Source organism: Oncorhynchus clarkii, chromosome 14, assembly GCF_045791955.1.
Source record: "Oncorhynchus clarkii lewisi isolate Uvic-CL-2024 chromosome 14, UVic_Ocla_1.0, whole genome shotgun sequence".
In the NCBI taxonomy this organism is placed as follows: Eukaryota; Metazoa; Chordata; class Actinopteri; order Salmoniformes; family Salmonidae; genus Oncorhynchus; species Oncorhynchus clarkii.
In genome coordinates this window covers 9,036,818-9,063,984 of record NC_092160.1, presented here as the reverse complement: position 1 = coordinate 9,063,984, position 27,167 = coordinate 9,036,818, and the positions used below count along the sequence as shown (strand labels likewise).

The window sequence follows — 27,167 nt, the reverse complement described above, 5'->3', positions numbered from 1 at the left end:
GGAGAGATAGTTGACAATAGACACTATTGTAAAAAGTACTGTGTGATATGTTTCCTGTTGAATATGTCATAGTGAAACTAAAGTAAACAAAATGTTTTATATGCAGTCCTTATTTAAAAACTAGATGTGTGGATTTCTATTGTGCTTTTTTTTATAGTTCATAATTTTCAACATGGTCCGAGGATGTGTTCATTTATAAAAATTAATAAAATGTGAGTTGACAACGCTGAACAGAACTCCTTTAATGCAATGTCAGTAAGAGTGATGCTTTTCCTTTAAAGGGGCAATCCGGCATTTGAAAAACAAAGAGGCAACCCAGTCAAGTGTTTGATTCTTGAAGAATATATGCCTGTATATCATTCACTTAAGTAAAAAAAAAAAAAATGTATGTACCAATCCCGGGTTGCCTCTTTAAGAAGGTGGGAAAATGTTCAAATGACGCCACCAAGTTCCATCTGAGTATAGAGAAAGTGAAAATGCAGTAGCTCTTGCCAATGAATCAAATGTATTTATTATTTGTAAAAACATTATCACCTTAGGCGATGACTCCACACTGCTAAAAAGAAAGAGCTGCAGTAGTTTTATACATATTAGTTACAGTAAGTTACCGAATAAGAAATACTGTAATGCATTTGCGTAAACTACCAACTTGCTTCCTGTGCCGTGTGAGATATTACAAAAAAAATTATATATATGTCGATGAGTCATAAGCTTGGGCTTACATTTCCACTGTTATAGCAAATTAATCTACCACGTGCTTCATAACCACGGTTGCTATTTATTCTTATTTTCATATAAACCAAAATAATAAGAGAACAAACGGATTCTATCATGGCATGGTCATTTATACGGTAAACTATAATACAGGCCATTAATGGTTAGGATTCTATAGCCCCAATCAACACCTGTCCAAACAGATATAAAACAAACATTCAACATTTTATTTTTTAAAAAGGACAGTTCCATATAGGTCACATTTTTAAAGTATCAACATTTATATATTCTCATTACAGCAGAGTTTTTGAAAAACAAAACACGTAAATAGATGTTTGGGGTTCTGAGAATATAAAAGCAAAATAAAGTACGTATTTGATTTAATTTAGAAACGGAAAATAAAAGCATTCCGGCTCATCCTTCACCACCCACGCCTATGTAGTCGCCCGTTCAATTAGATGTTTGGAACTAACCTGGAGGATCACGGCGCAAGTCAAATCAAACATCACTTCATCTTAGGCAGACGGTAAAAGCAAAAAACAACGACAGCGACATATCAAGTTTCCAAGCTTAAAACAAAAGGCCTTCTTCAGGTCTTTTCTGAGATATGGGATGGTTTCAAGTCAGAGTGTATTCAAAGGGCTTCCTTTCCTCATAACGGTCCACTGTAAAAGCGCTGCACTGGGAGAGCAGGGAGGCCTGGCCTCCTTCCTTTAGTCCACCTTGACCACACTGTAGATTTTATTTACAAACCAGAAGCAGGCAAAGAAGCCAATGGTACCTGCGAAGAAAGGACAGGGTTTAATTTCTAGAGGGGAAAAAATTGTCTTTAGACACACATTACTGCTGTATACAAATGACACAGTGTACATTACACGCAACATAATACATACAAAGGGTCACGTTAGGACACCGAACTTGAAAAGAAAAACATTGAATTTGTAATTTTGCCAGATCCCACATCAGCCTATTGAAACACCTGGGTAAGGCAGGGAGGTAAGGCGCGTGTGGCTTTTGAATGGGATGCGGTTTCATCGACACAGGGATGATTTTAGCAGTGAGACGTGGGGCGCCGTGGAGCGCAGGGAGGAGGGGAGCAGAAACGCATTAATAAAAACACAAAACTAATGAAAGCTCTCAGGGCGTGGCACTTTAGGAGCATATGCTCCCAAAATAACCCTGGCGTCACATCTTGTAGCCGCCCGTCTCGCTATCCCACTCAGCACCACCAAATTCTCCTCCTTTAAAAGACTGATCAATTCCGACTGAAAGAGGTGGCTGGAAAAAAGAAGATAAAGCCACAAGTCTGCCAAGGCAGTAGGCACCAACCAGCATTCCGTTTGGCAGAAAGAAATCAAGAGATAGCTCAGTTTGTTTCAGCTCCTCTCTGGAGAGAACCCAGTAGATAAAATGTTAATTGGGCAAAATCCCAGGAGATGAAGAATTCGTCAAACTCAAAGCCTGTATCTGACATCTCAATGGGGGCCGTACAAGAAACTCCCGGCTTTAGTTTTGATCAAAGTTTAGAGGAAGTGAAAAGAAATAAGAAACGTATTTTCTTTTAAAAAAAAGGCAATTAGAAATAGGACAGATTAGGATTATTCAGATGAAGACCCTGAGCGGCCGGGGAATGAAGATCTTTTTATTCGATTTATTTTCGGTAGCGATGATCATCCCTTTCCAATACTGATTATCCCAGTCTTAAGATGGGGTCTGACACTGCTCCTGCAATACAGGCTACTTATTTGGCCTTAAAATGCCAAGTTCCTATGAGGATGTCATCATAAAACCACAGGCCGACTATGGGAAAAAAAAACAAATGGCTTCAGTAGTAGTTTTGTATCGACTTTCCTTACATGGTGTCCTATTTCACATACAGTGGGCAAAAAAGTATTTAGTCAGCCACCAATTGTGCAAGTTCTCACACTTTAAAAGATGAGAGGCCTGTAATTTTGATCATAGGTACACTTCAACTATGACAGACAAAATGAGAAAAAAAAATCCAGAAAATCACATTGTAGGATTTTTGATGAATTTATTTGCAAATTATGGTGGAAAATAAGTATTTGGTCAATAACAAAAGTTTATCAATACTTTGTTATATACCCTTTGTTGGCAATGACAGAGGTCAAACGTTTTCTGTAAGTCTTCACAAGGTTTTCACACACTGTTGCTGGTATTTTGGCCCATTCCTCCATGCAGATCTCCTCTAGAGCAGTGATGTTTTGGGGCTGTTGCTGGGCAAGAAGGACTTTCAACTCCCTCCAAAGATTTTCTATGGGGTTGAGATCTGGAGACTGGCTAGGCCACTCCAGGACCTTGAAATGCTTCTTACGAAGCCACTCCGTTGCCCGGGCGGTGTGTTTGGGATCATTGTCATGCTGAAAGACCCAGCCACGTTTCATCTTCATTGCCCTTGCTGACGGAAGGAGGTTTTCACTCAAAATCTCACGATATATGGCCCCATTCATTCTTTCCTTTACACGGATCAGTCGTCCTGGTCCCTTTGCAGAAAAACAGCCCCAAAGCATGATGTTTCCACCCCATGCTTCACAGTAGGTATATGGTGTTCTTTGTCCTCCAAATACAACGAGTTGAGTTTTTACCAAAAAGTTATATTTTGGTTTCATCTGACCATATGACATTCTCCTAATCTTCTTCTGGATCATCCAAATGCTCTCTAGCAAACTTCAGACAGGCCTGGACATGTACTGGCTTAAGCAGGGGGACACGTCTGGCACTGCAGGATTTGAGTCCCTGGCGGTGTAGTGTGTTACTGATGGTAGGCTTTGTTACTTTGGTTTTATTTGCAAATAAATTCATAAAAAATCCTACAATGTGATTTTCTGGATTTTTTTCCCCTCATTTTGTCTGTCATAGTTGAAGTGTACCTATGATGAAAATTACAGGCCTCTCTCATATTTTTAAGTGTGAGAAATTGCACAAATGGTGGCTGGCTAAATACTTTTTTGCCCCACTGTATTGGGTGTGTAAGACAAGGCGCCAAAGAGGGCTGTTACCATGTCAACCCTTTGTCCATTTCTAACTGTTCCACACCACAGTAAGGACTGAGGGAGGCAGCTCTGTTCATCACAGCATTGTTGTGTGTGGACACGAAGTAAACGCCCACATTGCTCTCATGGTACACAGCTATATATTTTGAGTGCCAGCGCAGGGAAGTTGCCATAACAGCGGTAGTCAGGGAGAATCCATGGCAACTGGTAAATTGGGCGCTGCCTCACATCAATTTCTAGGAGACGAAAGTCGCCATCTCTAAAACGAATACCTTTAGGATGGTTAAGCACAGATCAAGTACTACAAGCAGCAATGCCTAATACGCCCGTTACTTGTTTGCTGATGACCTAAAAAAAAAAAGAGGCGTGTGCTCCGTTTTAACAGTGCTGATAAAAGCTAAAGTCCAGTCAAATGTCTCACTGAGGAGACCAGGGGAGGGCCTGTTGATCTTGGCTAACATGTCAGGTCTGATGAACACTATATGTGCACATACTGTGCGTTCGGAAAGTATTCAGAACCCTTTAATTTTCCCACATTTTGTTACACCCTTATTCTTAAATTGATTAAATTGTCCCCCCCCATCTATAAAAAAAAATATATATTTATGGAAATATCACATTTACATAAGTTGGATGGGGAGTGTTGCTGCACAACAATTTTCAGGTCTCACCAGAGATGTTAGATCGGGTTCAAGTCTGGGCTCTGGCTGGGCAACTCAAGGACATTCAGAGACATTCCAGATGGACAACCATCTCTGCAGCACTCCACCAAATCAGGCCTTCATGGTAGAGTGGCCAGACAGAAGCCACTCCTCAGTAAAAAGCACACGGTGGCCAGCTTGGAGTTTGTCTAAAAGGCACCTAAAGGACTCTCAGACCACAGGAAACAAGATTCTCTGGGCTGATGAAACCAAGATTGAACTCTATGGCCTGAAAGCCAAGCGTCACGTCTGGAGGACACCTGGCACCACCCCTACGGTGAATCATGGTGGTGGCAGCATCATGCTGTGGGGATGTTTTTCAGCGGCATGGACTGGGAGACCAGTCAGGATCGTGGGAAAGATGAACGGATTAAAGTACAGAGAGATCGTTGATGAAAACCTGCTCCAGAGCGCTCAGGACCTCAGACTGGGGCGAAGGTTCGCATTCCAACGACCCGAAGCACACAGCCAAGACAACGCAGGAGTGGGACAAGTCACTGAATGGCTGGGCCACTCAAGGACAGAGCCCAGACTTGAACCTGATCGAACATCTCTGGAGAGACCTGAAAATAGATGTGCAGCGACGCTCCCAATCCAACCTGACAGAGCTCGAGAGGATCTGCAGAGATGAATGGGAGAAATTCCCCAAATACAGATGTGCCAAGCTTGTAGCGTCATACCCAAGACAAGGCTGTAATCGCTGCCTAAGGTGCTTCAACAGAGTACTGAGTAAAGGGTCTAAATACTTACATACATTTGGATTTGTTTTTTATTTTTAATGCATTTGCAAACATTTCTAAAAACCTGTTTTTGCTTTGTCATTATGGGGTAGTGTATGTAGATTGATGAGGGGGAAATGTCAAGGGAACTGAATACTTTCCGAATGCACTGTATAATGCATGAGCAGGAACATGGAGGTGACCAGAGAGCAGGGCTGAGTGCTGTTACGCCACAGCTCCTCTGACCAGTTCCCCCCCATACGGTTGAGTGAGAGGGGTTTACTGTGTAGAACAGTCAGTCTGGCCTTTCTAGACCTGACAGAGGGCAGCCTTGTCATGTCACCTCCCTTCTCTCAGCATATGCATGAGCTGCTCAGTGCCAGACTTGGCACAGGAACCAGGAAGAGGCAAAGTCACTAAATATAACCGATTCATAACACTGGTCTGTTTCTCTGCAGTATAAATTACCACATTTATACTACACACTATTCCTTTAACACTCCAGCATCAAAGACAACTTAAAGACGTTGCTGGAAATCAGGGACATCTGCAGTAAAAGTTTTAAAAGGTTACATTTAGCACAGTGTAGCTGTACCATGGCCTCATTTCTATTACAGCATATTGGATGACTGTAATTCATATTCCATTCACCCAGTTCAATGTAACATTGATATATTTAGGCTACTACATGATACTCAAAATGTCCCTATACCCATCATGAGGTTGCTACAACCTAGCCTATGAAAAGTTTAAACGTAGGTGCACAGGTCGATATAATTTTTTTTTTTTAGTAATCAAGGTTACAGTGACACAATACCGCTTTGCACACTATTGCCTGCATCTAGCTGATCTTGGGTGTAATCATTAGCCCAACTGTTGCAAACAAGAGTTTCTATTGCACAAATTTAGGTATGTTTATCCCCGTCTCATTCAGTTTGCTTCCATTTAATAAATGTTTAACAGAATCGGCAGAATTAATACACCCCTGATCACAGTTAATTTTCATAGCATCCACATACAAACAGCATGATCCCTTTGATCGTTGTTTAATTCCTTATCGTGTCTACACGCGTGCGTGGCCACGCTGTCATGGGGGAAAAGGGAGTACAGGAGGGGGCTGAGCATGCACCCTTGTGAGGCCCCTGTGTTGAGGATCAGCGAAGTGGCGGTGTTGTTTCCTACCTTCACCACTTGGGGATGGCCCGTCAGGAAGTCCAGGACCCAGTTGCACAGGGCAAGGTTCAGATCCTGAGCTTAATGATGAGCTTGGAGGGTACTACGGTGTTGAATGCTGAGCTATAGTCAATGAACAGCATTCTTACATAGGTATTCCTCGTCTAGATGGGATAGGGCGGAGTGCAGTGCGATGGCATCGTCTGTGGATCTACTGGGGGTGGTAAGCAAATTGAAGTGGGTCTAGGGTGTCAGGTAAGGTAGAGTTGATATGAGCCTTGACTAGTCTCTCAAAGCACTTCATGCTGACAGATGTGAATGCTACATTTAGTTTTGTTATCTATGCTTTCTTGGTTACAGGAACAATGGTGGACGCAACACATCAGGTGTCTGACCAGGCAAAAAAAAATTACCTTCATATCATAACTGCTAGCCTCTACACACAGCCTACATCGTTTTCCCCACATTAGCCAATGTCATAGTCAACATAACTACAAGAGCAGTTACACCAAGGGGCCCCAGTGGCAATAAATGAATAAAACCAAAAGCTTACCTTGACTTGGAAGAGTTCCAGTGTTTGATAGCCATAGCCAGCTAGCTAACATAGATAGCATCCCTCTGAGTAGGCTAAACTAGCTGCATTCATTAGCTAAGTAACTGAAAACAAATATATACAAATATAGCTAGCTCCTCCATTTAAGAAATGAATGTTAAAAACTGTCAACTAAATCCCCCCATGCTAGCTGTACCTTATGCTTTCAGTACTAGATTCATTCTCCGATCCTTTGATTGGGTGGACAACATGCCAGTTCATGCTGAAAGTTTAGTATAGTTCTCTAAAAAGGATAACTTTAATGTCTCACTATTTAAAATGTTTCTGAAATTCACTGAGGATGTTTGCTCCTTCTTCCTCTGAGGAGCCTCAACTGAGCTGTACTGCCAGTAAAACCAGAGGAGTGACACCTGTCACGGGGGAGGGGGGGGGGGAGGGGGGGGGGGGGTGTTGAATCAACAAAAGTGGCGCAACACTAGTACATTCCTAGGTTTATGCCGTCACTGGAACAGGATACGAGTTCCTGCATCCTTGTAAATGTGTACAGGAATGGGCCGAGCTGCCCCTTCTGACGTTAACCTACTGGGATTCTTCAGAAACTAACCAATTCCCATTCCCCATGCAGAAACATAAGATCAATAAAGTTCATATTCAGTTTAGAGTAATTAACACGTTTAGCCTATTTATACATTTGACCCTTTCTGTTATACACATGTTTTACAGTGTTCAGTTTGTGACCTGTCAAGATGCAGGTTGATGGTCACTAAATTTGGAGCTGGCTGTTGGATGGACTGTTCTCATCTGTTGATAGTGAATGATGTGAACTGGAGGTACCGGGACAGAGAACACACAGATAGCTACTATAGAGGACCTGTCACTGTCATTCATAAAACTGCAAGCAGCAGCACTCTGACACCCAAGTACTTGGTGTTGAAGGATGGCCAAGTTAATGCCTCTTAACCATAGTCCGTGAACAAACAATAGGACGGGTCTTTGCAACTTACACATGGTAAATGTTTCATTGAGGTGACGCCAACCTGTTACAGTATCACAATCAAAACCTGGCTTACGCAGTGTTCCCAGTTCACTCACCTGTGAAGAGGAAGAATATGAGCACCATGATAGAGGTGTAGCCAAAGTAGAGGATGGTGCTGGCGGCTCCTACGATCTGCAGCTTGGAGAAGAAGTAGTGGACGGCGTAGACAAACAGGTAGACGGCCGTGAAGCCGCTGGTCAGGAAGGAGCGCCACCACCAGTGGTAGTCCTACAGGAAACAGGGCTTAGGTTAGGCTACAGACAGTGGCAGTCTGACTGTAAACAGTCGAACACATTATCATTAGGTAAGTAGTAAGCCAGCAGTCGAAATTAAGTCATTGTGATGTCATTTCCACCCATTTCGCCCACTGGGAAGTCCCAGGAAACTCTACCCTGGAAAATGTTTGTAATGTTATTTCGTAGTACACCACAATCCACATCTCAGTAACTTAACACCTAAATGTTTCAGTAGACCGTTACTCTGAGAGAAAGACCCGTGAACAGTAGTTTCCTCTCACCTCTGCACACAAGTGGAAGTAGCACAGCAGGATGGTGGCCTCAGAGCAGGTGATGAGGAGGATGATGAAGACCAGGAAGAGGAAACCAAACATGTAGTACATCTGGTGAGACCTGGAACAGAAGATTACATAAAAATAAAAAAAACTTTATTACATCAATCAGTCAAACAAGACTCCCAGCTAAGCAGGTGAGTTGCTTCAACCACAAAGATAAGACACAGACAGATGGTCGGACAGATGACAGACACACAATTGTATTAGTTTTTTCCCCCCTACCAGATGCTGTTGAGGATGAAGAAGAGCTGGATGAAGATGCAGCCGAAGGGCAGGATGCCCCCCATGACGATGCCGGGGACAGGCTTGGTGAAGAAGGACTGTTCTGGGATCTGTCTGGGGATCTGGTTGGTTCTCACTGGCTGCTCAATGGCCTGTAAAATGGAGCAAGACAGAGGTGTGATCACTCACCAAGACATGGAAAGTTGTACGCAATACCATTTTTTTCCTCCTAGGGTCCGTATTAATAATCCATCTTAAAGTAGGACTGCTGATCTAGGATCCGTTTTGTAATTGAGATTACATGGACAGAGGGGGAGGTCTGATTTTGGACTCACAGGTTTCTTGAAGCCGAAGTAGGCGCCGACGAAGGTGAGGGGCACGGAGATGCCAAACCACAGAGCTAAGATAGCCACTAGCGTGCCGAAGGGGATGGCAGCCGACGATCCCTCCACCCACAGGATCAAGTTCATCAGGAAGAAGTCTGCAAATACAATCCTGGGGCGGGGTCGAGAGAAAGAAAGGAGAGATGTGAACCTTCTGTACACATCTCCCTGTTAAAAGGAGGAGAGGGTGTCAAATGAATGCAGCTATGGATTCTACAGTATGAGTCCGTCATTGTAAATAAGAATTTGTTCTTAACCGACTTGCCTAGTTAAAATTACTTTATTTTTAAAAAATGAGAACAGCCGACCTACCCTGGACACAACAGTGCTGTCAACAGGACATTGGTCTTCCATTTCTCACCACCGAAAGCTGAGGACACACAGGAAAACAAGGGTTCAAATTAGAAGCTGTAAACAGGGCATACAGAATACAGAGACTGTTCAGGCAGAACAGAAATACATATCTAACTGAATGGTTGGATGGAACGTCATGGTCCTGAACTGATAATGACCTGGCTTTAGCATTTATATCGTACCTTTCTAAAAACGCAAATCTCAATTTGTTCATTCACGTGTGGTACGCTGATGTGTGTGTGTGTGTGTCAACGAGGCTTACTCTTGTAGAGGCGTGACGACACGTATCCTGCAGGGGTCCCGAGAAGAACCCACAGCACCACAGAACAGGTCATCAGAGCCCCTCGGTTAGCTGGAGACAGGAACCCCAAGCAGGCCAGGACTAGAGGAGACAAACCTACATCACTACACAGAAAACTCATACTACAGTTATACAACCACTATTACTCAAGTCAAATAAGAGACGGTAATAACTACTACACTAAAGAAAAACCATTCTGAAGACGCTGTAATGCATTGGGAGTGCACATTGCTTATTAAATCTGAGGAAGAGTTACTTACAGAGGGTGATGAAGGTCATGATGAAGATCTGGGTTCCCTGGCCGAGGAACACAGAAAGCAGCATGCCCTTCCTGGGAGGCCGGAACACATCCCCGTGCACCTGCTTCCACCCAGACTCCTCCTGGGCATCCTCCTATTGGGTTAGAGTGAATCACAACCAATCAGAACGGTCAAAGTTATGCACATATAAATTGCTTTGTTACGGATCAGCCAAATCACCAAGAGTGAGTCATTAGCCTATCTTCCAGCTTGTCTAACACATGCCAGTGCAGCAAAAAAAACACATCAAGACACATGACGTTGCCACATTAGCCAATGGCTGTAAAATATGGTGTAGACATGAACTCTCAGCTTAGCCGAAAAGCAGACAAACATTGATGGAATCTTTTTTTTTTTTTTTTTACTCAAATGACTTGGCAGCTGTAAAATGATGGCCTGCACTACACCATATTTTAAAAGGTTGAAGTTTTATGACGCCTCAAGAGATGGCTCCCAGAAATCACAACACCAATCCCCAGTTTGTGCTCAAATGGCTTTCGATAAGCTTACATAGGATATGGATTTTCCTTGTAGTGATGGAACCTTTATCAAGTCTCCCTGTGAATGTGAAATGTTACAAGGGTTTCATTCTTGTGGGTCGGTAAGAAGCAGAACACACATGAACTTTTGGCAGACAAATCCTCTGCCATGTCCGTCTCACCCATTCACTCTTGATGGATTAATTTGCGTACAATAGAATACAATTGAATAATCTGGTTTACCTGGTCCACCTGGTTATACCTGGCGATGTCCTTGTGCAGGGTCCTTAGCATTATCATAGCCACCATGCCAGACAGGAAGAGCACGATGACCAGAGAGTTCATAATGCTGGAAAGAACACAGGTCATACACAATTAACATGGCTAACAGCAGCAGAGGAGCACCATATTCTAATCTACTGTATAACAGCACTGGAATGGGAATATTTAACGTGACTAAAGTTCCTATCACATTTAGAGCGAGCAACAACATGTTTAGCATATTTAGAGTTTCTGTTAGACACATGAGTTCCAGTGTTCTGTTTGTGACATTTAAGATGTGGGTTGATGGTCACTAAACTTGATGCTGCATGTTATGGATTAAACTGATATCTATTGATAGTGATTGACGTCAGACTGGAGGTACAAGGACAGAGGACTTACTGATTCTTATTGTATTGTGTGAAACACTGATTTTGTAGCAGCAAACAAAGTCACTACCTTTTGTTTTGACTTCTTGCAAGCTTCTCGGGCTGGTGTTTACAGAACATGTGTCTGCCTATTAGGATATACGGGCTTTCTCAGAGAAGGCCTGTTAGACATTTTCTCTACTGTAAGATTTGGCCGGGGTAGACCATCTTTGTAAATAAAAATTGGTTCTTAACTGACTTGCCTAATTAACAATTATAATAAAAAGTATCTTATGAGGGCTGTCTTGAGAGACCTAACGGACCTGAACCACTGGATGTTGGTGTGAGGCATTGAGACCAAAATGTAATCCCATCTGGAGGCCCACTTGATGTCATTGTTTTCCTGTGAATGAAGAAAGTATTATTCGTAAAAGAGAATACTTCAATTAACTATGCTGAGGACCACACAAATTCAAAAATGGTGTACTTATATGTGCAAAACAAATCATTGTGGTTAATCGTTCTATTGGTCTAACATACCTCGAAGGTGACAGAGTAGGTGTATGTGATCTTCAAGTCACTGTCAAACTCTCCAGGAACCTCCATAGGAAGGCCTTCACATGTCGGTTTTTCAGCATCAGCATTTTTGATACTGTCAATCAAACAAACATAAAAACCCACTTATATCTGGGCAAGCGGAACAGTTAAGTGCCGTCGCTTATTTTTGAATTAAATTCAGAGCATGTCGGTGTGTGTTTGAGGCCGTAGGTTGGGATTCTTCTGAAGAATCTGATATTTATCAGTTTGCCCTACTTTGACACTAGAAAATCACGGGCCAAATCACCAGAGTGCACAGGTGTTCCCAAAGCATATCCTTAATCCCACGTGGGGAAAAATAGCACATCTCAGTATGGCTGGAGCGTAGTTCATAAAGCATGAACCATCTCAATGACAGGTACATAGCCTTTATATGCTACAGTAATAGGCCTAATATATCTGAATGATAAATGTATATTAATCTCCATCGACCACTGCGTATTATGGCTAGTTCTACAGCCGGTAGTTCCCGGGGGGTCACCTATTTTTTATTATGTAGACTAAATAATATTGTTGTTTTTTTTAATTGCAGCTGCAGCTTTTTTCTTTTTTTTTAAAGGCCTATCATTCGAATATTGTCGCTTTAAAAATGTTTTATTGTTGCGCACGCGGTCACAGTCTCAATTCCATTCAATTCATGTTCAAGGTTTATATTAATGACCTAGATGTCAGATGTCCTACCTTTGTGGGCAGCAGTCCGTTTTCCTGAAATACCAATTTGAATCGACTGATCAAGTGGTTATAGCCTATTGTTATAACCTGGCATACAGATTGATGCCATATCCAAGTTTTTATACGGCATATTTTATTTTAAATCATTTGAATAGGCTTACAACATCTGTAAAACGTTTTGCTTAACGTTTGGCCTATAAAAAAGTGTCCTGTTGTTCTGAGATATGCAACATCGCAGTTGCTTTTATGACAAGTATGCCTAGCCAGGGCTCGAAATTAAGGGCGTCACAATTATTATTCTTCTATACATCAAAAACAGACTTCAGGACAGTTCTGGGACGATAGATGCAAAGTTCATACAACCACTGCAAATCCCAAAAGTTGAAAAACGACAAGACTGATGGAACAGACATTGTGCTTGTTAAAATGTTGATACATTATTATTTCTGCACATTGTAGGCTAATGCACAGCAATGCACACATGGCAATACGCGCAAATGTTCCATAATGCAAGAAGGCCTAGCGGAAAACACCATTCTAATGCGCACTGCACATGATAGCGGTTTCCTTTTTAGAGGCAAATATTTGCATGTGAATTTGCGGCTCAGTTGACAGCCGCATTCATCTATTTTAGTACGGTTTCTATACTTAGCCTATTAAAATACATGTCCTACGCAAATCAAGGAACCGTCATTGTTGTGTTCTCTCTCCCAGCTTCATGGTTAGAAAGAGGCACATAATTCCAGTCCATACGACAGGCCTACAGTATGCATAGCCGAATCATGGATATCATATATTTAAGAGGCCACCCGGCCCTGACCCCTTTTTTTTTTCTTCACGCTGGCGGGACCACCATTCGGACTGGTATACATTTCTAATTGGGCCGTGGGGTGGGGGCATTCCAATGATTTGGGGCCGGCACTGTTGTAACCTAATGCATTGTATTTATAACCAGCTACAACACAAAACCCTTTAAAAAGTATTATAAAAGGAGGGTGCTTTCAGTGCTTCATAAGCAGAGTTTCATGTCTATACAGACGATTGCTAAAACTGTTCATTCAAGCACACATTCATGAATATGGTTTAATGGATTGTATAATTAGGTTTGGACATTTGGAAATCATGCCATAACAATAGAACTGCCAATTAATTGACCTAATGATACATGGTGAATTTACGCCTGCCAGATACAGCAGGGGAAAAAATATATAGATTTTTTTTTATTTTTATTTAAAGTAGGTGTTTCGGCCTCCTCTTGTGATATGTGGAAATGACACTGATCAACAATCAAATCAAACAAACGTGTGGCAAACAGTTTTTCAATGAGTATAGGACAGTGCATATTCATAGACACCTACGGAAGCGTCGGAGACAATAAGTTCAAGAGCTGCTATTGAAACATGAATACATCTGCTTACACACACACAATTTCCTCTGTCTGGGTCTTTCTGAAGTTCTTACCTCTTGGGCTCCAGTGTGGCAGCCACCAGACGAGCTCCTCTCCACCCCTCCCCCTCCCCATTGTGGTAGGTGATTTTGATGGCCACATGGTTGAAGATGTAAAACGTATTCTTCTTGTTGAACTCCGACTGAAAGCGATAAAGATGCCAGTCAATTACCCCCAGATTCCATAGTGCATACTTATACTAAACACAACCACGTACAAAACAGGTCATCATTAGAGCTATTCAAAAAAACAGCATGATGGTGTTATTATATAACTATAACAACACAGCCTGGCTTGAACTACAATTGCCATAGCTTCAAATCTCTGGCATTATCAGATTGATATTGGGCAACCATCCTGTATGCGAGACAACGTAACAGTATGGCTCACATTGATGACACAGGCATCTTTAGCCCGGCCATCGGTGGTGACGAGGCAGCCAATGGGGAATCCAGGATTGCAGTATTTCTGGCTGTCTTCCACATCATAGCACCAGGTGACTGGCATGTTGTCAACAATCCTGAAAACACACAATTTTTTTGTTAAATCCAATTAAAATACTCTAAATACACTGGGGGGGGGTGTCACTTGCAGGGTTTTTAGTTTAAACAAATCTGTCTCCTGTTCATCGATCTCGGTCTAACCAAAAGCTGTGCAAAAAAACAGTCAACCCGTTGTTTAGGATTAGTGTCATGCTAAGAGGCCCTACTATGCTTGGGGGGGTAAGTGGAATGCTTTCTGTAAAATTACATACAATTATCTCAACTTATTCATGAGAAAGATTAGCTCACCAATGGTGCTGGTAGTTCAACTGCATTCCTCTCTTAAGGAAGTCCAGCATGTTCTTATCCTCGGGTTTGCCCTTCGTATAGACTTTGGTGCACAATTCCTGGCATTTCACATCTTTTTTGAATGAGAACTGAGGGAAAATGGAGAAGAGAGAAAAAAATAATAACTTTGTAAGACCTACTGGGTATAACAGGAAGAACAGGGCAGACAAGATAGCGTGAATAGCCGGTCTTTCCAGGAGTGATTTGACAACACAAAACAATGCAATCCAATACCTGAAAGCTGAGCCCAGAAGACCTTTAGGGTAATTAAAGCCCAGTGGTAGATCAGACTATGAATGAAACCTGCAAGGAAGAGTCGCTGTTTGCAGATGGACCTGCAAACTGCATTGTTAGGGGATCTGAAAAACCACAAATCAATGATGGGAAATATCATTATACTCTTAGGTAAATTGTTTATTTTTAGAGCACTATCAGTAGAAATGCTACAAATAGGGAGGTTCACTGTAGTGATCCTTTGTATTGCAAAAGGAAATAGCAAAATGGTATAATACTGGGAAAGATGGGTTCATCTGTGGACATCGGCACAATGGAGATAAGGTTAGAATGAAAATGGTGGATTGGCTGCCTGTGGGTGGAAATCCAGCAATTGCAGAAAGAGGAAATTAGGAATATATGTGTAGCCTAATTAGTTAACTACACGTACCATACATGTGAGTCAAAATAGCTCCAAGTAGCAGTATTGCTGTAAGTATTATTTTAACCACGTTTTCTCCACATTCCCGCAACTCCCTTACGGACTCAGGAGAGGCGAAGGTCGAGAGCCATGTGACCTCCGAAACACGACCCTGCCAAGTCGCACTGCTTCTTGACACACTGCTCAATTAACCCGGAAGCCAGCTGCACCAATGTGACAGAGGAAACACTGTCCAGCTGGCGATTGAAGTCAGCTTGCAGGCACCCATCCCTCCACGAGGAGTTGCCAGAGCGCAATGGGAAATGAAATCCCGGCCGGCTAAACCCTCCCCTAACCCGGACGACGCTGGGGCAATTGTGCACCGCCTCATGCGTCTCCCACACACAGCTCGGGATCGAACCCAGGTCTGTAGTGACGCCCCAAGCACAGTGATGCAGTGCCTTAGACCGCTGCGCCACTCGGGAGGTGCTGTTAGTTGACTTCAATCAAGCAGGGATTAGAACGTACTCAAACAATTAATAGAACCCAAAATATATCTGCAATATTTAAAAGTGATCTACTACACCCCCCCCCCCCCCCCCAAGGAAGACATATGATGATTGAGTTCCACCTTGTATGGTGACGTCTCAATTCTCTCGCCAAATAGCACTTGGCCCAGGTTCTCAGACGGTCTCCTCTCGTTTACATCTTTGCAGAAATCAAAGCTGTGAAAAAAAGAGATGACAATGACTGAGCAATGATCCAACAAAAATAAGAGAAAGTAAAGACGTATGTGCCAGTCAGAGCAACTACTTACACATCATATTCATATGGCAGAACTGATTCCACTGAGTCCAAGCGATTCACAAATAGCTGGATGAGAGTCTGTAAGGAAGGAGAGAGGGTCTGTAAATAGGCATGCGACAGTACAATGTAAAGGGAAGACATGGATAATTATTGGGTTGTCAGTATTGGTATTGTTTCTAGCCATTTCAATCTGTATCTTTACACACACAGGGGCCTAACATTTCTACTTAAAGAAATTACAATATGTTTTCCAATCATTATTCTAGCTACAAACTCTACTAGTTAGCTATAGCGTAACTTACAACCAGGCACGGATTACCAATCTGAACAGACTTGTTCGTCAACCTTATGAAAAGATAAGCATTGCATGACTCATGTTTTTCTAGCTAGCTAGCCAGCCACTGAGCAGCCAGCCAGCCGTGGGGCATAAGCTGCTAGAGAGTTAACGAGTTAATGATCTTGGCTAACTAAAAATCAAGTCTAGTTCTCTAACTAGTGAACAATAATTGGGACATCGTCAAATATCGTATAGATCACTTCAAATAATGATATCAAAGTACATTGGTCGCGTACACAGATGTTATTGCAGATGAAGTTAAATGCTTGTTTCTAGTTCCAACAGGGCAGTAATACCTAGCAATAAAAACACACAATCCATAAAAACAACAAAATGTCAGAATACGTTGCTCGTTCTGACATTTTGTTGTTTTTATGGATTGTGTGTGTGTGTGTGTGTGTGTGTGTGTATATACACACACACACACACACACACACACACACACACACACACACACACACACACACAGAACATACATATAAATGGTGTGTAAAGATACATGAATAGAAAAGGTGTGTACAGCAGTAGTTATATAGGATGAGCCATGACTAGAATGCAGTATATACATATAAAGTGGTTAAACCGGCATGTAAAAACTATTAAAGTGACCAGTGTTATTACTATGTACATAGGGCAGCAGGGTAGAGTACCGGGTGTTAGCCGGCTAGAACAGTGACTGAGGTTCAGGGCAGGCTACTGGGCTGAGGCCGGCTAGTGGTGACCGTCTGATGGCCTGGAGATTGAAGCGGTTTCTCAGTCTCTCCCATCTTAGATGCAACTGTATCGTCTCCGCCTCCTAGATGGTAGCGGGATGAACAGGCAGTGGCTTGGGTGGCTGAGGTCCTTGATGATCTTCTTGATCTTCCTGTGACACTGGGTGCTGTAGATGTCCTAAAGGGCAGGCAGTTTGCCCCCGGTGATGTGTGACCGCACCACCCTCTGGAGAGCCCTGCAGTTGTGGGCGGTGCAATTGCCATGCCAGGCGGCGATACAGTCCGACAGGATGCCCTCAATGGTGCATCTGTAGAAGTTCAGAGGGTCTTTAAGGGCCAAGCCATATTTCTTCAGCCTTCTGAGGTTGAAAAGGAGCTGTTGCACCTTCACCACGCTGTCTGTGTGAAGGGAACATCATTGTAAGTGATGTGCATAATGAGGAACTTGAGGCGGTTGACCCTCTCCATGCTCTCTTTGTGGATGGGGGCGTGCGCTCTTTGCTGTCTACTGTAGTTCACTATCAGCACCTTCATTTGGTTGATGTTTAGGGAGAGGTTATTTTCCTGGCACCACTCTGGTGGTGGTAATCAGGCCTAGCACTGTGTCATCCGCAAACTTGATCGAGTTGGCGACGTGAATGGCCACGCATTCATGGGTGCACAGGGAGTACAGAAGTGGGTTGAGCACGTACCCCACTTGTTACGTCAACGTTTTGATAGTTTAGCTTGTGAAAAGCAATAATAATAGCTGATAACGCCACATCTGTGTGGCGATGCGATTTGGCCGAGTGTACCTCCGACTAACTTACATCGAGACGGTAAACATGTACATTCTTTAATGCATTCCTTGTTGTACCTAACTATGTTTGTCCTGTGCAAATGCGTTATTTTTTGGGATGCTGCTCTCCGTAGTACTTCCAACTCATCACCACTTAACTCCATTGTATCGTGGAGTTGAATTCTCAGCTAACGTTAGTTACAATAATAACTTACTCCTGGTGTCACTTGACTAGTTAACATGTAGCTAACGTCAGCAACTAGCTAGCTAGCAGGAAGGAGATAAAGTACAAATGGAACATTTATAAACTTCAATCTGAAAACATTAATATTTCAAAGAACACCACCATCCGTGTTAATTTTACCTGACAATCATCACCTCCTTTACCTTCTTCACAAAAGCTCACTGGGGCTAAACCCGGAAGGTAGAATCCTGAACAAGTACTGAAGGCAACTAACGTAAACACAAGTACAAAATCCATGTCTATCCACGTCTTCATTGTCCCGGTTTTGTTGCTAACTTAAATTCACTCGATGTGTAGTTACGTTTTTAATTATGCAAGGAGAAGTAACGTTAGCTAGCCAACTTGTCAGCCACTACGAAGACGGCCAGTTGAGTTTAGATGGGTAGCTAGTTAGCGTCCAACACGTCGTTTGTGTGATTGTCGTGAGGAAGAGGGAGGGGCGATACGTTTGATTGGTCGGTCTGTCAGAATCTTCTTCTTTGGTTTTATTGGCGAACTACACGCAAAACGTGTATTATCGTCACCAACTGGACGGCGGTGAAGAAAAAAAACCACTAGAAAAGTTAATTCCACTACAGGGAAGAGAAAATGTACAGGGTGGGTGGGACCTGAGAGGGTGGGACCGCACGATTCATTAATCCATGTAGCGCCTCAGATGTTACATCTTCTAATCATAGAAATACCTCAGCTGCAGAAACAATGATGTCAATCTTTCTTGACATATTTTACATTTTGCGCTGTGCTGTTTACCATCATTGCTATAAAAGTAACACAGTCCACTTTCTTCACATGTAGCATGCCTGGATCCTGCTGATGACACTCAGCCCTCAGTGCATGTTCTTCCAGACTCTTGTCTTCTCTGTTATTTTATACATCATTGGTCTTCTCGGTAACATCATGTAATTTGAAATTTAGAAAACTACCTAAATTCTTATTCTTCCATGCTTTCAATGTTCTATATTTGTATGTCTTATTTAGAAAGTATGCTGAATATCCCATTACATTAGGAAAACATTACATGTACATAAGAAAAACACAAAACCATCTGGATCCTTACTATCTGGGGTCCTTGGGGCGGTATTACCACATTGAAGTTGACATTTAAAATTGTTATCGTTAGGAAAAGGGCTAGGAGGTTATCGAAAATGCTATCCTAGCCTGCTACGAAAATCTCTTCTGGTCTGAACTGTATCGAAGTGGGGTGAAGTTAAGGCAATTCCACAAATTATAGATGGATGTCAATTCTTAGATAAAATGCAATAGCAAATTCTTAAGAACTACTCTTACTTCTGAGTGTTTCTCTTCAACTTTGAAACGGAAATATATACGACAAGATTTCACAATAATAAGAACCAGATACCTTTCTTTTCCTTTATCACCTAAAGCTAAATCAATTGTGTTAATCTCAAAACAGTGAATGATATTTGCCCATGTAATGATTTCTTAAGACACATATTTAAACTTGACCACTGTCTTTTTTTGTAACTCTGCTATTCTACATTGTCGTCATTCAGCAGACGCTCTTATCCAGAGTGACTTGCAGTAGTGAGCGCATACATGTCATACTTTTTTCTTCTTCTCTGTAGTAGACCCCCGTGGGACTCGAATCCACAATTCTGGCGTTGCAAGCGACTTTTGGCAAGCGACATGCCAACTGAGCCACACGAAAAACATCAGAACATGTTTTCTTCACATGTCAACTCACTAAAACCTTTTGGGATGCATTTCAATATGGTTTACATATAATAATCTTATTAAACCCACTTTAATTTATAACAGTGCCAGATTTGGTTTCCTAATGTAGGATAGAAATTATGCATTTATTTACAATAATTTTATTATTATGGAAACATATTTCAAACACAAATGTTGTTTCTTAAAATCTACCCCTCAGTTTGTAGTATTTTTAAATGAGGTTACATGAAGTCTTTGAATTTAGTCCATTCTAAACAAGCCCTATGTCTTTATAGTAACTTTTGTATTCTGATGCTGCCGCACGGCAAGCGGTACCAGAGTGAGACTTCTTAACAGATCTACCCCCAAGCCATCTTAACAGCTCTAACCCCAAGCCATAAGACCCCTGAGCAGCTAATCAAAGGGCTACCCAGACCCCTCTTTTACGCTGCTGCTACTCTCTGTTTGTAATCTACGCATAGCCACTTTAACTCTACCTACATGTACATAATTACCTCACTTACCTCAACTAACCGGTGCCCACGCACATTGACTCTATACCGGTGCCCCCTGTATATAGCCTCGCTGTTGTTATTTGACTGCTGCTGTTTAATTATTTGTTTCCTTTTATTTTCTATTTTTTACTTAACACATTTTTTTCTTAAACGTATTAAAGCATTGCTGGTAAGGGCTTAAGAAAGCCTCCACATCTGTTCTATTCGGCGCATGTGACAAATACAATTTAATATGATCCCTGATTAGAAAACTTGGTCTTTGTTTTGTTTACTTATTTGTTTCATTTTATGTTGTATTATTTATTCGTGATTTTTCTAGTTGCTCGGTCTGTTAATTAGAACAAGTGTTTTTTGTATGTAAAAAGTGCCAATTTGATTGTGAACATTTTTGAATATTTTAGAATAATTTAACAAATGAAAAGGTTGGCAACTACTTCCGGGTGCGTGATACCACGTGATCAGTATAGGTTTACCTTCGTCGTTTCGTATTTTCCTGGAGGAGGCTTCGAGCGTGTCGTGAAATTTTAAAAGGTAGGTTAGACACTGCTCACATTTGTGCACAATGCCTTGTCTGTTTTACAGATATTAAACGGCCAACACACTTTAATGTTTTATAAAAATCCGTTGAACGATACATTTATGCACGCACGTTTGTTTTATCGACCAACAGCTAGCCAACCAGTCGCCATTTTGAGCTTTGTTGAATGAATCCACAGTTTCGTCCTCTTTTTATTTTCTTGTTAATTTACTAATAATGCACTTGAACTGACAATGCCCCCACGTGGTTATTTTATTGTAAACTAACTAGCTAGTTTGTAACGTGGCTTACTTGTTTGGAAGCTATTTTAACTGGAAGGAGTAGCCACAAATGTTTGGAAATGCTAGTTAGCTTGTCATTCATTCCCCCTTTGACGCCATTTTGTGCTGTTAAAACGTACCATTCTAGTGGACAATGCTGTTGTTGGTAAACGTGGCATACTTCCAACAACTAACGTTAGCCACCGCGTATATTTGAATGTAATATTATGCTAGCCAAGATGGCTAGCTGCATGTTTCGAAACCGAGTTCGGGACAAGTTGTTTAATCAAATATGCCCTAGTCCAAACATGCTCATTTGTTTCACAAACGTTGATCTGGTGTCTCCATGAAATAACGACTATTCTCTTAATAGCTTAAACCGACCCAAATATGGCAGAGGCTGACCGACCAGGGAAGCTCTTCATCGGTGGCCTGGACACTGAAACTAACGAGAAGGCCCTTGAGAAGTACTTCAGCAAATATGGCAGAATAGTAGAAGGTAAAAATAAATGCGTTAACTCAATCATTTAAAATGGATTGCCCATGCATGGCTAATACTTATGTATGTGGACAGATTCAGCAGTACCAAGCTGCAGTCTTGATTCCTTTAATGGATAAACTTATGATTAAGCAAAGTGTGAGAAAGTAAGTTAATAACCAAATTGTTTTGATCAGCAATAGTTTTGAAAGAAATGCACAATACCCCTAAAAAGTTCTGAGTATCAGTTCAGATTAATATTTTGTAACCTAGTACAGTTCCTGTGTGAGCACTAAGTAGATATTTTTCCTTTCCAGTTCTGTTGATGAAAGACCGTGAAACAAACAAATCAAGAGGTTTTGCTTTTGTGACCTTTGAGAGTCCGGCAGATGCAAAGGATGCTGCGCGCGAAATGAATGGGAAGGTAAACAATTGCATTGTTTTTTTATTTAAATGTTTTAAATGACCCCTAACTTATGTAGATTGTATACATTTCTAATTTTAACGTTAGAATCTATTTACTTCTCAGTCACTTGATGGTAAGCCAATAAAGGTTGAACAAGCAACAAAACCTCAGTTTGAGTCAGCGGGCAGACGCGGCCCACCCCCCATGCGTGGCCGCGGTCCCCCTAGAGGTCCTAGAGGATCTAGAGGAGCACCAATGAGGGGTCCACCATCCAGAGGTACCTTTACAGAAGTACTCACATGGGTTGTGGTATTGGGCATTTATGCAAAGTATAAGTTCTGAGCTTGCCATTAATATTTGCATTTCTTGTCTGCCGAAAGACTACTATGATAACGTAGGGATTGTAGAACCCTTTTTCAAAGGGATTTCGTCCAGAGGCCCTCCACCACTGAAAAGGGGACCTCCGATTCGTAATGGAGGCCCCCCACCCAAGAGACATGCTCCTTCTCCGATGGGCAGACGTACGTGTGAGGACCTCTCGACTTTATCACTATGAGGACTGACTAAGCATGTAGTGCCACAAAGACATGATGATTACATGGGATCTTGTTTTCTTTAGCTTCCATGTCTAGGGACAGGGACCCCTATGGCCCACCCCCTCCCCGCAGGGACTCAATGTCCAGAAGGGATGATTACCCATCACCAAGAGATGAATATTACAGCACAAAGGACAGGTGGGTGTTCCCGTGCAAAAAATCTCTCACTACCCATTTGTGGTTGGTTCCACATTCTGAATGAAACTTCTTTAGAAATTTCACATTGCTTATTTACACATCTGGCATGTTTTCCCATTTGACAGCTATTCTAGCCGGGAATATGTGAGTTCCAGGGATACACGGGACTACGCACCAACGCCACGGGACTATCCGCCAAGGGATTATCCCCAATCCAGTTCCCGCGAAGAATATGGGTCAATGTCAAGGGGCTACAGGTATGGTTGACTTGTGAGTCTAAAGATTGTGTAGGTTTCCGTTGGCATCAAAGTGAAGTAATGTTACACCATTTCTTTCACCAGTGATGGTTATGGTGGAGGCCGGGAACCCAAAAGCTATATGGAGCGCCCTAGTGCAGCCTCTTATCGAGAGCCCTACGATGGTTACGGTAAGAATGACCACTTAAGTGTAATGGCAACAAGTTGCTCTAGTCTCGCAACCTGCTCAATGTGGCCCTGGGATGTGGTGACCGTATACGCATCACGAGTCCATGGAAACGCCCAACAAAGCTTCTTGACCAATCGTTGTTCGTTCAACAGTGTCGCAAAGTAATCCCTCAAGGAGTCATGCACACAAGTCTGTTTTTGGGGGGTAAAACGACCCTCACAAAACCACCAAGACCTCACTGAAAAAAAACGTGTGACCAATGTGCAACTCGAACAACTGGAATTCTAAAAGGAAAAAAAACAGCTACTCAACAAAACATGGCATGCTGAAAGGGGTTTCATAGCGTATTTTATGTTCTGCCAAGCTTGGATAAATAATCTGCCGAAGCACCTAAATGTTCAGTGTAAATTTTTGTTCAGATCCCTAGCATATTGGAGATTTAAACGTGTAGTTGCTATTGATTGTCATTAAGAAATACTCACGGAAAAGATTGGCTCATAACAATTCAGCAAAGTGTGTGAAGTGAAACTTGCCAATTACCTGACCCATTGACCCTGCAGGTAACTCACGCAGCGCCCCACCCTCAAGGGGCCCCCAACCATCCTACAATGGCAGTGGCGGAAGCAGTCGCTATGACGACTATGGAAGCAGTTCCCGGGATGGCTATGGCAGTCGTGAAAGTTACCCCAGCAGTCGGAGTGAACCATACCCTCCTAGCCGTGGTGAGCGACTGGGCAAGCAGGAGCGGGGGCCAGCACCCCCAATCGAGAGAGGCTATCCCCGTGAAGCGTACAGTGGCTCAAGTCGCGGGGCGCCCCGTGGTGGCCGCGGAGGCAGCAGAGTCGATAGAGGAATTGCCCGCAGCAGATACTGAGATGGATATGACATCAGAGCGATCGTTACACAATGCCTGCTCATTCACTACTTGTATAGTGAGGGGAAAAAAGTAGGGATGTCAAATTCCATGGACAAGCTTAGGTTTTGAGCTGTTTATCCTCAGCCTGTCAATTTCTTTTTGTTTTCAGTGTTAAAATTACTTGTTTTATATTTCCCGGCCCATGTGATACCATTGCCAAGTGATGAGTGTTTATTTTTTGTACATTTAGTGCTGTTATGTCCTGCTATAGTCTTGGATATGGCTTTCATACACTAATAAAGTTTTTAACCAAAGAACTTTCGCAACGCTAATGGATGTTCAGAAAGAGACCAGAAACTGACATGAGTGTACACCCATATCCCAGCGCACATCTACAAGTTCTGTCCACTAGAGATCAGTTGAGATGCAGGTAACTGAAGCTTGTAGATGACACTTAACAGTCCTGTACTTTCAGTCAACCAACCGGTTGTCTGAGGACAAAGCAAATGTCACTTTCCAAACTCTTCATCGGAGTAGTTTTCTCTGGATATGGCTCCTTCACCATAGAGCCAAACAATGGTGGCTTGCAACGACCTAACCAAAGAAAGACCCCAACAACCAAACGCAAGAGTCTTTTCAACACGACTGATAGTGTCAACAGCTGGTAAGCAAAGCAAACATTTTTGTTTCTCGTCTGTGAAATTAATTTCATGCCCGTAAATTAGTCTGCTCAAATGGTTGGTGTGCGAGCCACTGGGTGCACCAGGAAATGAAATTAAACAATGGCGTTCAATTTAAATTGTCATATTTCGTCAACCAAATTGATATCAGCAACATATGGAGTTATATTTTGCTTGATAAATGATGACTTTGCCACTAAACCTAGGTTATGGGTCAACATGTAACTTGTCAACAATGTGCAGAATCACGAGATCACCTTTGCCGGAGACTTTTTTTTTCTTTTTTCTCCAACTTAAGTATGGCAAATTAGTTTATTTTACTAAGGTGCAATATTCATAAGGTGTCTTTGTTTTTGTGTACCGTGGATTTAATTTTCTTTTTTTAGTAAGTGGTGTAGTCAGCTCATCTTGTCACAAGCATGCCAACTCACAAATGGAGACAACTCGGAAGACCAGCCATGTCCTAACAACCAAACTGGGAAGTGAATGGGAGCGAGAAAATGACATCGGACCATTGACTTATTTTCAAGGGAAACTGGCGGGTTGGGTTATCAACTTTCTGTAATACAAAATCAAAGAAATGGCAGGACACTCATTTATATTTTCTTGTTTCAGGGTGAGCTCTAATGGAGCAATCTTCTGGAACTATTGCTGATTCAAGCCTTCCTGTTGGCCTTCCTGTTGGTTGATGTTGGACCGAACAGGTATGTCCAGCGCCAATTCAGTGATCAAAGAACAGTTTTAATAACCCTTAAAACACATTTGAAGAATACCTGTGGACAGCTACATGCCCCATGTTAACTTTGTGAAAGACTGCATCTTTTCTTCACTGTTTCAGGTACCTGTGCTGGCACTGCTCCCAATTACATCTAATAGTGGCAGGTGCCTGCATGGAAACAACCAACATAATTTACCCAAACCAGGCAGAGAAATGAGACTCCAAAAGGAAGGTCATTCTAATGCCTGGTCTCAAAAAATAACCTTCGAACAGCGAAAATTATACTGTTCCCAAAAGCACAACCATTCATTGCTGGAGTTAAGCAACTTCATTATGATGGTACACTAGAATTGGAATGCAGATTGTTTGGTTTGCTGAGCCACATTTGTGATAGGCATCTCTTACAGAAATCTAGATTATAGAATGTTTCCTTGCCAGTTATGGTGGAGCCCATCAGATAACACAAGTGTCTGTTTCCTGATATTGCAGTGGAATTGGAAGCACACAACCATTGCTTAGAATTTTTCAGTCTCTCCCAGGTGTGGACAGAAGAACAGTTATTACAAAGAATCGAAAGCCCAATTAACCCCTGTGTAGTGTTCTTGTTATTCACCCAATGTCTGTGGGTCTGATGGACTCACAACATTGTTGGATTAAAACAATACAGCCATAACAATAGATGTTGAATCAATTACACAAAATATAGACGGCATACATGGTTAATAATTGTTATTTACCTCTGCTATATCACATTTATCAATAAAACCGCTATTTGTTTTCTGTGATTTTTTTGCAAACCAAAAATCTATAACCAAGACATTGGTGGAATAAATCATGTTTATCTTGAACAAATATAAGTGAAACAAGGTTTTTATCACTATTGATGTTTATTGCTTTGAACTGAACAAATTGGAAGGACACATTTTACATACAGTATTTTACGGAAATGATAAATGAGCCCCACTGAACATAAGTAATTAAAGCCGGTCTGCACACCAAGAGGGACAATTTTACTATGTGTGTGTGTGTTGCAAATGTATTTCTTGCACTTGATGCATCTGTACTGTGTCTTCCTGTCCTTGTGTCCACACACACCGCAGCGCAGCTTCTTAGTGCTATAGTTATAACATATAGTTAGTTACAACATCACTTACTCTTCTGGTAGTGGAGTTGTTGGTGCCAGCATCCTCCTGAATCCTCATGATGGCTACAGAACCTGGGGACCTTGGGATATCTTGCCCCTGGATTTAAGGTCTTGCCCCTGGATTTAAGGTCTTGCCCAGCTCCTTGAGAAAGAGCCATCTCTTCTGGAGGTTCCCTCTGCTCCAGATGACAAATGCGTTGTATGCCAAAATGTTGAAGAATATCACAAGTGGCCAGTGTGGGGTTATTTTACAGCTGGAGCCATGCACCAGCTTGTTTAAATTATCCACCCCTCCTTTTGTGGCATTGTAATCCATTATTAATTGTTTTTTGATGTTCCTGGACACATTTTTGCCTTTCTTTGGCACTTAGGAGACTAGGGATGTGTTGGCCATGAACACAACCTTAGAAGAATCTATTGGTCTGTTCTGTGTAGTCAAAAGCTGAGGTGGGAGCTCTGGCTTGTTTTTTTTTTGTACTGTTCCTACCATTGTCAGCTTTGTCTTGAGCTTGTCCGAAGTAAAAAAAAAAG

The 27,167-nt window shown here is 42.1% G+C and overlaps 2 protein-coding genes across 7 annotated transcripts; one reads left to right on the top strand and one right to left on the bottom strand.

Moving 5' to 3' along the window:
• Positions 1-486: 486 nt before the first annotated feature.
• On the bottom strand, positions 487-18,642 carry LOC139366229 (transmembrane 9 superfamily member 2-like). Of its 2 annotated transcripts, XM_071103475.1 has the most exons (18): positions 18,328-18,631; positions 16,146-16,213; positions 15,960-16,053; positions 14,656-14,783; positions 14,255-14,384; positions 13,879-14,006; positions 11,689-11,800; positions 11,472-11,551; positions 10,763-10,868; positions 10,551-10,598; positions 10,002-10,134; positions 9,703-9,822; positions 9,399-9,456; positions 9,039-9,198; positions 8,704-8,855; positions 8,428-8,539; positions 7,967-8,138; positions 487-1,495 (listed from the first exon to the last, which is right to left on the bottom strand). In XM_071103475.1, the coding sequence occupies exons 1-18, from the start codon at positions 18,460-18,462 to the stop codon at positions 1,428-1,430; spliced, it is 2,004 nt and encodes a 667-aa protein (XP_070959576.1). In that variant the 5' UTR covers positions 18,463-18,631; the 3' UTR covers positions 487-1,427. The 2 variants fall into 2 exon arrangements, with proteins under 2 accessions (XP_070959576.1, XP_070959577.1); XM_071103476.1 differs by lacking the exon at positions 10,551-10,598 and having other exon boundaries at positions 18,328-18,642.
• Positions 18,643-20,835: 2,193 nt separating this feature from the next.
• Positions 20,836-26,489, top strand: LOC139366230 (RNA-binding motif protein, X chromosome-like). Of its 5 annotated transcripts, none has more exons than XR_011626730.1 (10): positions 20,836-20,927; positions 21,568-21,693; positions 21,990-22,096; positions 22,202-22,355; positions 22,486-22,599; positions 22,698-22,812; positions 22,938-23,069; positions 23,154-23,239; positions 23,799-25,478; positions 25,613-26,489. XR_011626730.1 is itself a non-coding variant. In XM_071103479.1 (9 exons), exons 2-9 carry the CDS (start codon positions 21,585-21,587, stop codon positions 24,110-24,112), a joined length of 1,137 nt encoding a protein of 378 aa, XP_070959580.1. In that variant the 5' UTR covers positions 20,851-20,927; positions 21,568-21,584; the 3' UTR covers positions 24,113-24,408. The 5 variants fall into 5 exon arrangements, 3 of the variants coding, with proteins under 3 accessions (XP_070959580.1, XP_070959579.1, XP_070959581.1); XR_011626729.1 differs by having other exon boundaries at positions 20,851-20,927; positions 22,459-22,599; XM_071103479.1 differs by lacking the exon at positions 25,613-26,489 and having other exon boundaries at positions 20,851-20,927; positions 22,486-22,605; positions 23,799-24,408.
• Positions 26,490-27,167: the final 678 nt, after the last annotated feature.